Source organism: Mustela nivalis (genome assembly GCF_964662115.1).
Source record: "Mustela nivalis genome assembly, chromosome: 5".
In the NCBI taxonomy this organism is placed as follows: Eukaryota; Metazoa; Chordata; class Mammalia; order Carnivora; family Mustelidae; genus Mustela; species Mustela nivalis.
Window position 1 is genome coordinate 3,516,750 of NC_139024.1, and position 14,958 is coordinate 3,531,707.

Consider the following 14,958-nt stretch of genomic DNA (forward strand, 5'->3'; position numbering starts at 1 on the left):
CGCCCAGGCCTCCTGCTTCTCTCCTTCATCTTCCACGGCCCACCCCGCCTGCTGTGACACTTCACCTGCTCCTGCCTGCTCTGCTGTTGACACTTCACCGGCTCTGCTTTTCTCTGTACAATTTTGCAGTTTTGTCATAAGCTATATGACTTACCTGTTTTAGTCCTCATTTCTCTAGTAGCAACCGCATTGTTGAAACTTAACACTGAATGGATTTTTGAATGAAGGGCCGTAACTGTCCTCTCCTTGTGCAGATGTGCTTTCTCTGGAATTCTCCGGTACATTTGCGTTCATTTGATACCATCTGTACTTTTCCCCAAAGTTGAGCCAGAAAAGTCCAGAATAATTCCATTGTCAAGTTCATAAGCCAGAAAAACAAAGAAAGAGGTTTAAAACGAAGCTAGACTATCTGGAATTTCAGACCTTCCTAAGGAGGTGGGCTGTTGCAGGGGCAGGAGCCCGTCCATACGAGCGGCGTGAGAAGCCCAGATGGCGTCCCACCCGCTGCTTGGTTTTGAACATGTGCACTCTGTCGTGTTTTCTTGAAGCGCAAAGGACTGCTGATCGCGTGCCTGTGTCATGACCTGGACCACAGAGGCTTCAGCAACAGCTACCTGCAGAAGTTCGACCACCCGCTGGCGGCGCTCTACTCCACGTCCACCATGGAGCAGCACCACTTCTCCCAGACCGTGTCCATCCTCCAGGTGAGCGCTCCCCGCCCTCCCCGCCCCGGGGAGCTGCTCATGGCCTGCGCAGAACGAGGGGTGCCGGGCGGCCTCCTGCCAATAGCGGCTGCAAGTTATTGCAGAACATTGTACGTTTAGTCGCCGCGAGATAGTCGTGGGGTTTTCGGATGATGCCTCCTTGGTGAAGGTTTTGAACATATAGGTGTATATATATATATATATTTTGCTTTGGTTTTAAGTATGTGATGCTCTTAAGGGAAAGCTTATTTTACATACTAAATCATAAATGTATATGGATTTTCATATTCCTAATCCCAACGTATTGAACAACAAATCTTCAGAGTTAGGCAAGTCAAGTTTTAAGGGCACTGAAGTCCTTTTAGTGTCCTTGTGTTTGTTCGTGGTGCTTGACCGAGACACGGCAGCCGCCCCTTCAGTGGCTGGTATACACGCTCTGTCTTCACCCTAGACGTTCGTCCTCAAGGTCACCTTCACGAGGTGCCTGCTGCCTCATGCTGGCTGGACCCCCCTCCTGGACGGTCTCTTAAATGTGCTTTGACTGCAGGGGAGCGGACTCTGTGTTTTCCTCGCGCTGTCAGCGCCACAGTAGGAAGCGCAGTCCCAGTAGGTCCTCCGGGGATGGCCTTGGGCGCCGCGGGATACCTGTGTGTACACGGGGGTGACACAGCCCAGCGGCACCTGCAGCGGGCCCGGCCACGGGCAAGCTGCAGTGCAGGGCCCGTGTGCTGCCTGGTGGCGTCCCCATCCCCGCGCGGCCGGGCTGCGGCTTGCTCGCCTCAGCTTCCCCGACCGGCTGTGTTTGTCGTCTGTGTCTGAACCGTCCGGGCGGGCAGGAAGTGCCCCCAGCCCAGACCTTCTCAGAGCATGGCACCACATGCCTGTGTGAATCCTGTGTCCTCAGGACCGAGAAGGTAAACCACGGCCTCACTGAAGTGAGACTCCGGGTACCCGCTGGTGACCGCGGGGTCCGCGGGGGCTGCTGCAGGCGCCTGCGGGCTGTACCCGGAGGCTGGCGGGTGCTTCCCCTTGTCCGGGGCCGGTCCTTGCCCCGAGAGCCGCAGGCAGTCACGCTCCCAGTGTCCCTCAGCACTGTCCTGTCTTCACTAACGTGACAGATGTCTGTACGGGCAGGTACATACGCACATACCTACCGACCTCGTAATTTAAGCAGGATAAAAGATGTGTGTGAGTGGCACATATCTGTGCCTGTGTGTGTGCGTGTGTATAGAAACGTGCCTTCCGTAGATGACAGGCATCCTAGAACTTCACGACAGCTGTTGTGTGTACTCTGATCTGACGTCGGGACGCCTTCATTTAGAGCCAGTTCAGACTCCCTGCCTTAGCCTTCCATGTCCTAATTCATACATTTGACTCTGGCAATATTATAGTAATGGAATCTGCAAATAATTGTAATAGCCTTTATAAGGTTTCTTTGAAAAACCTATTTTAAACATAATGAGATTCGTTCTGAAATAGGGATTGCACAGAGTACCCTGCTGCTGGGTAGAGGAGAAAATTAGGCCCCGTGACATAGCGGCGATTAAACCATGGAAGCCTGGAGAGGCCGGGACCCACCCCAGTGCCGGGAGACTTGCCCCATTTGCTGCCCTCCACAGTGGGGATTCACAAGGGTCTGTCTCATTTTGTGCAAGCCCTCAGCAGTGTGGGGGCTCCACGGGATATAACACAGTGTTCCTAGAATGATTAGAACACGGAAGGCGGCACCCAGGGCAGTAACTCCAGCTCAGGCACGCTATTGGTGAGAAGGTGTTGAAGAATCATTAGGTTCCAAGGGTTGGAGATGGGGTTTCCATCGATGGATGGAGATGGGGAGGCCGCAGGAAGGGCGCCTCTGTTCTCCATTTCTAGGAAGATCATTACTCAGCGTGCTTACAGTCTTCCTCAGGATCACAAGAAGGAGGAGCTGGAAAGTAGCACAGGTCATAGCCATAGATCCAGGAGAGAAGGCTACCCTTTAAAAACGGAATCCGTATGCTGAACGGACCTAAAGCCTCCTGTGTGAGTCGGGACAGGGAGAGATGTGTCAGGATCGTAAGCAGATGGCCCATCACCGTGGCAGGAGGATTCGGGAAAGGTTTCCTTCTTCTTCTGGAAACTGCTGCGCTCTCTGCTGGTTTGACATCTGTGCTCATGATGCTTGGAGTGTTTCTTCTCAGATCCATCTCGAACTGCCCCTTGAATTTCATTTTAGTAGCGAACATCAATGAGCTCCTCCCAGCTGCCAACACCCATTTTAGGCCCAGGGGCTGTAGTAGCCGCAGAGCCGGATCCCTGCCGTCGCGCTGCTCATCTCGGTGCTCCGCCAGGCTGCTCTCGGGAGTCCTTCTGGTCACCGCTGCGGCTCTCACACCTGTGTCTCAGCCTAGGGCACAGGGGTCTTCTGTTTCCAAACACCTGAACTCCGCACTCAGTGTGACCAGAACTTGCTTATTATCATTCACTTCCTCTGGGGTGGCCTCCATCTCCCAGCCGTCATGGGGGGCATGACCTTAGAGTCATTGTTCCCCACCCCACATCCAGGCGTCAAGGCCCATCCATTTTAGCTTTTAACAAGACAACTCTAGGGGCACCTGGGTGGCTCAGTTGTTGGGCGTCTGCCTTTGGCTCAGGTCGTGATCCCAAGGTCCTGGGCTCCCTTCCGTGGGAAGCCGCCTTCTCTTCCACTCCCCCTGCTTGTGTTCTCTCTCTTGCTGTCTCTGTCTCTGTCAAATAAATAGATAAAATCTTCGGGGGGGAAGAGACAACTCCAGACTTGACCAATGTAAGGTGATAGTCTAGAGTAATAGTAAAAATTCCAACTTCCAGTCACTAAAATGAGTATTGTTACAGCACCGGATGCCTCTGAGAGCGGTTCACCTGCATTGTTCACTGTCAGGAAGGATCTGGTCTGTTGCTCCCCGGTCTCTGCAGATCGTTGTCACCGCGGCTGCCGCGGACCGGAGCTGTCCTTCCTCCGGCAACACGACCCAATGGAAGATGAATGGTTTGGCGTATATGGTTGGAGATGCCTCCCCATCAGGCCTTCCCCAGGCTGTGCGTGTGCGTGTGTGTATGTGTGTGTGTGTGTGAGAGAGAGAGAGAGAGAGAGAGAATTGATCAGTTTTGTTAACCCCAGTGCAGACAGAGTGTGGCTGCTACTGTTACTTACTGGATACACTGGGCAACCAGAGGGAGCATTGTCGCACCCCTGGCTGACCACAGCCCCATCAATAAACAGAACAGAAAATACATCTCAGAAGCTAGCATCAGTCTAACCCACAAACACATCATCACTTACAGAAAGAAGGAGGCGTGTGTATTTGGTCCTGGCTTGCCTTCCCTCTTGTCTCAGTGAGAGAGACGCCGTGGGCCGTCCCTTCTGCGTGGGCCGTGGAGGAGGTTGAGTTGTGGATGAAGTCAGCGCAGTGTTCTCGCTTTTGCTGAGCGGCCCATTACCTCTTAACATCGGGCCATCAGGACTGGTTTCCTGGTGATCGGGGCCCTGGGTGTTCCAGACAGCGGGGCTCCCACCACCTGCTGAGCCGGCCTTTCAGACTCCTGCAGCCTCCTGCACGTCCGCCAGTGACCTTGCTTCTCTGACATCCCGCATTCAGCCTTCGTGGTCTGTCATCTACCTTTATCCCCTCGCCGACCACCATTTCTCTAAGCTTGCCTCTCTCACATCCATCTTCCAGACACATCTGACCATGTTGTTCTCCTGTTTAAAAGTCATCAGTGGGTCCTGGGGGTCAAGAATAAATTCGATTTTTAAAAGATTTTATTTATTTATTCGGGGGAGAGAACATGAGCAGAGGGAGAAGCAGACTCCCCACTGAGCAGGGAGCCCGATGTGGGGCTCGATCCCAGAACCCTGGGATCATGACCTGAACTGAAGGCAGATGCTTAACCGACTGAGCCACCCAGGCGCCCCAATAAATTCCATTTCTAGACTGATATTCAGGCTTTTAGTGAATGGCCCATGGGTGGCCTAGGAGCACGGTATTTACTGTACTTCTCAGTTGCAGACTGTTTCCTACTTCTGCGTCATTGCCTGAGTCGTCCTCACTTGTAATTCTTCGCTGTCTTTTTGAGGCAACTTCTTATCTCCAAGGCTCAGCTTGGGTATTACCACGTCCAGTAGAATTATTTCGTGACTTCCCAACATGGTTGGAGCACAGCCATGTGCTGCTTTACATGGCCTCTGAGCCGGCAAGCAGACGCATATCATAGTTTTTCCACATCGTATTGAAATTTTCTGTTGGCAAGCTTAGCTTGTCACTACTCTGAATTATTAGCCCAGTGAGGACAGTCACTGCAGGTCACTGGTCCCTGTCCCTGCCCACCCATCACTGGGCCTCCTGACGTGGACGGCAGTGGTCACAAGGAGGTATGAATTATGGGTGTAAGAGAGTTCAGGGGACACAAAACAGTGCGTGCAAGTCAGAGATGGAAAGCTCCCTTATTCAAGGGAGAGGGTGTCAGTCAGTCTCCTCAGGACAAAGCGTGGGTTGGTACTGAAACAAAAACTGAATGCCTTCAAGTAAGGAGACGATTTTGTGTGGACAGTCACATTCAGGAAGGCACGCGAGTTTTGTTTGCTGACCCGCATGTTTCAGTAGTTGTGGTAGAACCGTTGCTGTTGGAATATTAAATCCACTCATTCTCTTGCCTCGTGAGATGTCACCTAGCGCTCTGAATATCTCAGCCACCCTTTTTCTGTGTTCAGCCTTCTGTGACTATCCCATGTAAAGTACTCGCAAGTCACAATTTACAAAAACAGACCAATTAAGAATAATCTTCCTTGTTATTAAGAAAATTTTCTCAATATTCCATCAATTTTGAATTGTCTGGTACTTTTGAAATATGTTTTGATGTTACGAGAATTGTCTTTACACCAGCATTTTGGGATCCTGTGACATTTTCATTACTTCTTAGAGCTGCTGACAAGCCACTGTTCCCGCCTGTCTGCAGGAAGTAGGAGTTACTGTACGTCGTTACGTTGTAACTTCTGTCCAACACTGCCTTTACTAATAAGCTACAATGTATCACCCAGAGGCTAGCTTGAACCTGTCCTTTCTGCAGATGTGTTCTGAAGGGATAGAGGTGATCTTTAACTACATGCTTCTCCTTGGGCGTATGTGTGTTATTTGTTTGTTCGATTTTCCTTTCTGTCCTTTAGCTCTGGCTGCAGAAGTCATTCTGGTGAATTTTGTCTTCCTCATCCCAACCATCATCGTAGTAATCACTTCATCACTTATTAGCTACTCATTATAAATATCATAGTACTTTTGACTTAATACTTACTATAAATGAGAAACATAAGAATTTTGCACATATTAACACATTGGTTTTTATAATGTTCTGTAGGTAGGTATAAGTTTATTTCCATTTTACAATAAGATGATATGTATCAAAGAGATTAAGTACCTTGTCCATTGTCATACAGTTAGTAAGTGACCGAACAGGATTAAAAACTAGAATTCTTTGACCCCAAACCCTTAGTTCTCAATTACAGTACCACTGTGCTTCCTAGCCTGTGGTTGGATGCAGCAGGCGATAAAGTATCCGAATAAGTACCACGCCATTGCTGCTGTGAATGCTCGATGCGATTGACTACTGTTACCTCAGGTCCCCTGCATAATTTGGCCCACGCCTGTGGCTTCCTGTGGGTGACTTACCCCCACCCGGGTGAGCTCAGGCTGGTTGGCATGCAGGTGTTGGAATCTGGGCTCCAAAGGCCTTTCCTTACGCATCTCTTTCATAGAGCTGGGCAGTATGGGGCTTTGGAAAGAATTATTTATGATTAATAATAATATTTTTAAAGTTTGGTAAGGAAAGCTGGGCAGTGTGTCCTTCTGCTTCAGTCCTAACCTCCCTGCAGCCCATGTTACGCTGTTGCTGGAGTGACTGCCCCTCGCTACCTTCCAGCGACCATTCCAGTTCTGACACCAGGCCTATGAACTCTCTCACCGCGTCACCATTTCTCCACGGGGTGATGTGCTTGAGCCGTACAGAAATGCTGTGGCTCCCACTGAGCCCACGTGGTCTCTTGTGGCCTCTCCTTGTCCTGCAGAATCCATGGCCCTGCCCATGCTCTTCTGGAGCCCTTCACTGAGCTCGGACCGCTGCATGCGCTCCCTCATGCACTTCTACACTCCACCCTCTAAGCCGTGGACCCTCCCCGGGCACTCCCGTTGTTGGGGCCGTGCGCAGAGTAGCTACCGTCCTCCGAACATTCTTACGCAAAGTGAAACATTCACACTAAGTAGCTGCCAGGTCAGTAAAGACACACATTCTTCATCTCGTGATGGACAAGGTACAGGCAGACGCGCTCCAGCAGGGCAGTGGCCAGCTGAGAACCCATGGGCTTGCCTTGTCTAAGAGCTGGAGGGCCCTACAGACCGCCCACCCAGGGAGTGGGGCGCTGGGGGCTCCCAGCACGGGGCTGATCCCAGTGTCACGTGTGTTCTCCAGTAGCTCCCAGACCTCGGCCGCTTAGAGCCTGCGGCAGAGCCCACAGACACTTTCACGGTTCTGAGGACTGTATGCAGGTCACCCGTCTTTCGATTTTAGGAATGTTTCCTCATATAAAATTTGGGTTAGTTTATGCCTGATTGATACAGAATGGGATGGCCTGCCTTGACATAACAAACTTCAAGCACTATGACCTGGGACATGAACTATGATAAACTCACCAGTTGGTATATAAAAGTCTTATATTATGAGGTTCCCGTAATGTGAAATTGGAGATTTCTAAAGATTTTAAGCTGTTTGTCTGCTGTGGTTGGTTGCTAGATCTCCCTTATTTTCCTGTGGTAGGAGCTGAAAGACACGCACTTGATGCCCTTGAGCACAACAGTTCGTGTGCTCTTTTGCTGCCTTTGCCCTTGCAGAGTATCGTGGGAGGCAGGAGAAGGCACCTGGTGTGACCTTCTTTTCTGAAGGTTCTCTGCTGAACTCTGCCTTGTGGCCTTTAATATTGAAAAGTACCTGAAATCAGTGCTGCACTGTATGTTGACTAACTAGAATTTAAATTAAAAATTTTTAAAAAGAAAAGTAATAAAAGAAAGAGTAAATCCAAAGTGACCAACACCATATACAGATCCTTTAACATGGGTCTCCATTTGCCACAGAGCATGGAGACTCGTGAGCATCTGATAAAGTGATGTGCTTATGGGTGACACACTCAACACATAGTTGATAGATAGATGATAGATGGATGATAGATGATCGATAGGTAGATTACATAGATAGATGCAGTGAGTTTAGAACTCTGTGGTCCTGGAGAGACTTCTAGAACCCAGGCCAAGAAGTTCCTATTTAGAGAGATTTTAAAATTTTTTCAACAGTATGATAGAATATTTTACACACTGTAATTTACTGGTTTGTTAGTGATAGAATAAAGCATAAAAAACATGTGTCACATGTGATTGCTCTTCAGACAAAGCGCCCGGAGCCAATGTGTGCGGGAGCACCCACCAGACCTGCCTGTGTGAAACGCCTTCATGATTTGGGAACGCAGGGGACGAGGCGTTAAGCATTGAAACAGAGACTGCCGCAGTGCTGGAGTTAGGATCAAATGCAAGCAAAGCAGATGACATAGCAGGAGTCAGAGGCAAAAAGTTATTTTCTTTTCTCTTCCTGCACTAAAATTTTGGAGAGTCGATTTCAGCCACCTGCCCAGAGCTCGAGTCCCCACCCTTGTCCCCTCAGTTACGAACCGGCCTGTGCCTGAACCCTCCATGCACAGCGTGTCCTGCGTCGTCTCCATTCTGTCCCCAGGGTAGCTGAGCGTCAGGGCTGCTTCCGTGTGTTGAGCTTCAGTCTGTCATCACGTCTACCCCCTGGCCCCCGTCGTCGCCGCGAAAGCTCCTTCTGATGAGATTACGTTACTAAAAATGACCAGTTTCTGTAAGCACTGCAGCTGCTCTTCAAGGAAAAATATTGTTGATGCTTCAGCAAATAACTTCATTTCAGTTAGACATCAAAGAGTTATTTAAATTTTTTAATTTGAAAGTGAAATCATGTGTTTGAAAATGTTTTGTCAATTTAGAGCATCCTACAAACGTAAGGCCTTCCTATTATTACTGTCAGGAAAATAACCGACTAGAACCAACGGCATTTGCTGTATTTATCATAGGATAACATAAATATTTATAAAGATTCTGATGATTGAAAATGGCACATGAACTACCTTTTCAGAGTAATAGGAAGGAAGCAGTGTCCTAGTGAGATGTCTGATTTTTTAATAATTTCAAGTTTTTAATGCATTTTGTCAGTCAATAAGTATAAATTAGAGCAAGTGAAAATCAATTAGAGTACGCCTATGCTGACATTATAATAATGAATAATTTTACAGTAATTGAAGAGCCACAAATAGAGTGCCTCTTTATTATTTAAGTCTTTTTTGTTTAAACCAAAACAATCCATGTTTATCTCAGTTGCAAATAAAGACTTGAGAGTCTCAGTAACTGTGAAAAGTTCTTAACAGATTCATGTGCGAAAGAATAATTGTGAAGAGACAGAGTCCAAATGCCCCGTGCTCTGTCTTGTCCGGGTGATGGTCTGCTGCCCCTCCCGTGACGGCAGCAGAAGAGAAGACGGCCCCAGAGTGTGTGCGCCTCAGCGACCTGTGTTTTATGGAAAAGGGTGGTTACCTGTGGGGAGAAATTTTAATATGCTTAACAAAGCTTTATTTTGAGGTTGTGGGACGTTTTCTTCTGTGATCTGGAGAAAGCAGTTTACTCTTCATTCGACTTGCTGACGTGGACAAAGATATCCATGATTTTCTTAATCCATTGATTTCTAGTCTCATATGAAAATGGCTAAAGTTTTAAATTGATTTAAAAAGAAATGCCTTAAATATTTTAACACTTTCTAGTTCTTGAATTGCTTCCTGGAAATACCCAAATGCTAGCTGCGTTCTTCAGTAACTGGGATTCTGTGGCAGCAAGAGACGTTGCCGTGGCAGACGATCCGTCAAGGGAAGCTTCACTGTCGAAGCTTAAAGAGAAACTGCCACGTTGATTTCCATTAATCACTGCAAACTCTTCTTCTGTGTCCCCCAAACCTGTCACTGGTGGGCCAGATGCCATTGACTGTATTGTTTGAGTACCTGCAAATGTCGGAAGATGAGAGCCTGTGCTTGTTATTGGTGGTGTTTATTTGTGTTTTTTCCGTAGTTGGAAGGGCACAATATCTTCTCCACCCTGAGCTCCAGTGAATATGAACAGGTGCTTGAGATCATCCGCAAAGCCATCATCGCCACAGACCTTGCTCTGTACTTTGGAAACAGGAAACAGTTGGAAGAGATGTACCAGACCGGATCGCTAAACCTTAATAATCAATCACATAGGTAAAGATCCTTTTTAAAAGTTTAGAAGCCTAGGAAGTATTATCTGGAAGAAATGTATACTTAAAAACAGAAATGTAGTTTAGCATAAATTTATATTTGGAAGAAGGAATGTAAAAATATTTATGTGTTTTCTTTTTGTTTTACATGTATTTTATATTCATTTTGCATTTTTCTTTATTTGACAAAATTACGGAGACTGAATTGTGGGGATATATTAAAATATGAATTGCAATTTAAACTGCTCGTACGGGAATGGGTGCTTTTTTTTTTTAAGATTTTATTTATTCATTTGAGAGAGAGACACACACACACACACACACCAGAGCAGCAAGCAGAGGGAGAGGGAGAAGCAGGCTTCCTGCTGAGCAGGGAGCCTGACATGGGGCTCAATCTTGGGACCTGGAGATCATGACCTGAGCTGAAGGTAGACTCTTAACCATCTGAGCCCCTCAGGCGCCCCAGGAATGGGTACTTTTAAAGAGAGGTCACTTTATAGGAGAGGTCAGGCCTCTCCCTGAATTCAGTTCAGTTCGGTCCAGGCTTTGGTCATTAGCTTCAAGGACTCAAAAGCAAATAAAAATGGATTCATTTTTCAGAATCTGGATCTTATGGACCAAGCTAATGTGATTGATTTATAAAATTGGAATTCCATTTTATTCATCCACAAACATATGTTCTAGTTACAAGCATCAGAAAATTGGCATTCAGTGTGGTCAGATCATTTAGGAAAACAAGTGACAGTCAAAAGTTGGCTTCGTGGGCATGGCGTCAGAACACGGAGAATTAGATTACTTACAACATTCTAGTGGATCAGGCTAAATTCACCTGGTTTGTCTTTCCTGCGCCGGCATGTGGTGCCTAACGAACTCAGGACTGTTTTTATGTGTTCACTGTGAAGCTGTCTACCATCTACGTGTTCCTTCTCAGTCCGCTGGCTAACTTGCCTGCTCTGCTTGTCAGTCTGTAGGTGTGACCACCAGCTAGGACTGGGCACTAGGACTTTCCCTTTACTGGGCCCACGTCTGACCAAGTTCATCTTAAGTGATGCCATCTTTACGTGGAGATTTGTGGACATTCGTTTGCTGGTCTCTTCTAGTCTCGCTGAACTTGGGTTGATAGTCTCTTGTTTGGGTGCTTTGCATTCTTCCTCCGTGATCCATTAAGTACTGATCGTAACATTTTTCTTTAAGAGAGTCTGTTTTAAAGTTTTTAGAAGCAATCCACTGAGGTAACACATACATAAAACCTTAGATTTACAAGTGACTATAGATATGTAATAAAGTTTGCCTCTGACTATAGATATGTAATAAAGTTTGCCTCTTCAGGAATATTACATCCATATAATACAATGATATCCATTCCTTTGGTTAAATTACCATTTTGTGTGATTATTTTACATCAAAACATGGGCAGTTCCAGATTTTGCAGAGTCTGAAACTTACACAATTTTGGGAACCCTGTTTAAGGAAAGCAGAGATAGCTTATTTTTCCCTAGAGCAGTCTGCACACATTGCCAGGGCCTCCCAGGGTCATGGAAGGGGTCAGCGTCATGAGGGGCCGCAGAGGTTCTTCCCACACATCTTCCTCCGCCTACAGCCCAAGGGATGCTCCTGACTTACAACCATCGTGCGCTTCTGACTGCAATGGGCTTTGTGGTGTTCTTGTCCACAGTTCTCTTTATTACGGCAGTTATAAGATTGGGAAAATATACCCTGGATGAACGTAGCCTTTGGCTTGCTGAAACCCATGTACGTACTTTTTTTTTTTTTTTTTTTTAAGATTTTATTTATTTATTTGCCAGAGAGAGAGAGATCACAAGCAGGCAGAGAGGCAGGCAGAGGGCAGGGGGAAGCAGGCTCCCTGCTGAGCAGAGAGCCCGATGCGGGGCTCGATCCCAGGATCCTGGGATTGTGACCTAACCTGAAGGCAGAGGTTTACCCCACTGAGCCACCCAGGTGCCCATTTTTTTTTTTCAAGGCTATAAGTAAGAGTCATGTAATTAGTATCAAATCTCTTACATATTTTTTAAGCAAAATGATTATAATAATAATTATTTTAAATTAGAGAATTTAAGAATAATTACAAATATATTTGGTGTGTGTGTGTTAGCGGTGTATGCTGTAATAATAACAGTTAATAATTTTAAAGGTAATGCATGTTTGTCTTAATTCAAAGAGTACAGAAGTATACATAAGAAGAATATTCTGTTATTCTGCACTCCATGCCCGCAATCTGTTGGGTATAATATCATCCCATGCACTTTGCTGTGTTTATTCAAAGTTCTGTTTTGGGGGGTATCTGTGTGTGTGTACATAATATATATATACACACAAATATACTGTCCTCCTTTTTTAATAAAAATGTGATTATACCAGATGCATTCCTTTTTTCTAAGGGTTATATAACATCTTGTATGGAATACTGTATACCCCATACTATATAAGGGTTTAAGCTTCTTAAACCCTTCCCTGATGGTAAGATATTTCTAGAATTCCACAGTATAAAGAAATCTGCAGTGAACTTACTTATTTAGTCTTACCTGCTGGTCCTGTAAGAATATGTTCTGTGTAGTGTGTGATGCTAGAAATTTATTAACATATAAGCATAGTAAATTTTCTAGAAGGGTTGTGGAAGTTCACCGTCCTCCGAACACTGGGGTGGAAATTGTTGCTCATTGAATGTGGCATTTCCCGGGAGCTCCCTGCACTACAGATTGCTTCGTGCTTCTTGGCTGTTTATCATTCCCGCTTCTATGTATGTGTCTGTTGAGAGCTTTTGAGTATTTTTTGTTGAATTGTTTACTTTTTTTATGAATCGGTTTGCATTATATATTTTATTAAGGGTACTAAAAGTTTCTCTGTTATATGTTACAAATAATTTCTTCAGGCGACTTCCAAAAACTTTATTCAGATTTTCTTTGGACTGTGAAGAAATTTAATTTCCTGAGTTCAAATCTCTCATTTGTTTTTATCAAATCTGGTTTCCCGGTTAGTCACATGTCTTGCGACAAGCAAGAAGGAGGATCAAGTTTCTAGTTCATCAGGCACATCCATAGGACTCCTCTACCTAACAACGCGCGCTTCTGGGAAGAGAAAGGAGCGAGAAGGGAAAAGGGAAGCAGGCGGGTTTCGTTCCACCCTGAGCCGACCCGGTGTTCCCGGGGGCTCCGCTTCCCTGGAGCAGGCGGCGTTTGGTCCTGGGCGGGCCGGGCTTGTGTGAAGGGGCGGCCTTCCGCCCTGAGCGAGCCGGGTATCCCCAGCTGCCCAGCTTCACGGTTGTACATCGTCCTTCTCCCCAAAGACCTGCTGTCAGTATATGTGTTTAAGGCCGTATCTAAAAGTGCTTGGCAACTAGTAAAATCCTCCAGGGGTTACAGTTTAAGTAACCAATTATTCTGAGGGGCAGCAGCATTTTTATAGTTTTGATTTTCATAGTTAGAGCTTAGTTCTTCTGGATTTATGTCTTTTATTTATTCCTGGTGGGTTAAATCAATGCCATTTAATTAATAACCCATTTTTTCCACTGCTTGAAGTTTTTATAGACATTAAATAATTGTTTGTATATATATATAAATAATTGTTTATATATATATAGATTCCTTAAGCCACTTAAATGCTAATTAACTAATCCTCAACTGTGTGCATACTGTTTTGATTACTGTAACTGTGTTGAAATTTATCATACCTACCTGGTAAGATATCTTCCTCTTTCATTTACCTTCTACACATTTTATGGAAATTGTTACTTAATAAATGCATTTTTAAGTATTTTTATTACAATTTTTGAAACTTGCAAAAAAGTATAGATTATATTGAGATGTACAACTTATACCACTACATGCATTCAGCAATTGTTAGCATCTTACCGTACGTTTCTTTCTTTTTTCAATGTCCACCTTGAATGTAAGCTGTAGACATGACTTTTCTCCCCCTCGTCACGAACACTTAAAAAGACAAACATATTCTGCTGTCAGTTAACAGCCACGTAGCACTTTGATGGTGGCTACGTTCCTTCTTCACTTGAAAATGGAAGCGTACGGTCTTCAAAGACGTTGGCAACATTTTACTGTCTGTCTACACAGGTCCTATCACTTTCTTGGTAAAGTCATAGGGTCGTTTTACAGATTTTAATCACTTGTAAATGTATTTTTCCCCATTTTTAACTGGAAATACAGCTTCCAGTATAAATAAAGTTATGAATTTCTACATACTTCTCCGTTTTTCTTTATGTGTTTAGAAACTTTATTCGGTGCTTACACATTTAGATTTGTTATGTTCTCTCCATGGCTTACCATCTTATCAATGTGAAATTAATTCTCTTTCTTTGTCTGTAATGCGTCTTGCTTTAAAGTTTTCTGTGTTAATAGCCCACCGGCTTCCTTACGCTCCTGTCCCATTGACTCCTTCCCTTTACGGGGCTCCGTGTGTGTCTTCGTATGTAGTATGGGTCTCAGTCCCAGCGGTGGTTGAGACCTGAAGTCACTGATTTCCGGACGGACTATTCATTCTTCTTGCATTTAATGTTTCTACACGTGATTGCTGATTTATTATCTTCCTTGTGGTCTCTGAGCCTGTTCTCCGTCTCTCCTTGTCTTCCTTCATCTGTGTCGGCTCAGTGTTTCCTTTGGCACTTCTACTGCCTGTCGTCGTTGTGTCTCTTTATAGTTTAGGTGGTTACTCGTGAGTTTACAGTCTTCATTTTTAACAGTTGTTTTAGATTAATATCATTCCATTTCCACACAACATAAAACCTTAAAAATAATCCATTTATGCCCCTTTTTGTCTGCTCTACCCTCGTTAAGTGTGATACTGATACCTTGGTTCTGTATCCCGCACAGATGGCTGATATTTAAAACGGAATAGTCAACTGAAGAATTTTTTATTAAAAGAAAACTAA

General features: G+C 45.3%; 1 protein-coding gene across 5 annotated transcripts in view; it reads left to right on the forward strand.

Annotated features, from left to right (window-relative positions):
- Window positions 1-14,958, forward strand: part of PDE10A (phosphodiesterase 10A) — a 551,217-nt gene that overhangs the window by 506,594 nt on the left and 29,665 nt on the right. For all 5 annotated transcript variants that reach the window (XM_082732176.1, XM_082732174.1, XM_082732173.1 and 2 more), the window contains 2 exons: window positions 549-704; window positions 9,890-10,062. In XM_082732176.1, coding sequence (XP_082588302.1) covers window positions 549-704; window positions 9,890-10,062 — 329 coding nt within the window. The remainder of the gene's footprint in view (window positions 1-548; window positions 705-9,889; window positions 10,063-14,958) is intronic.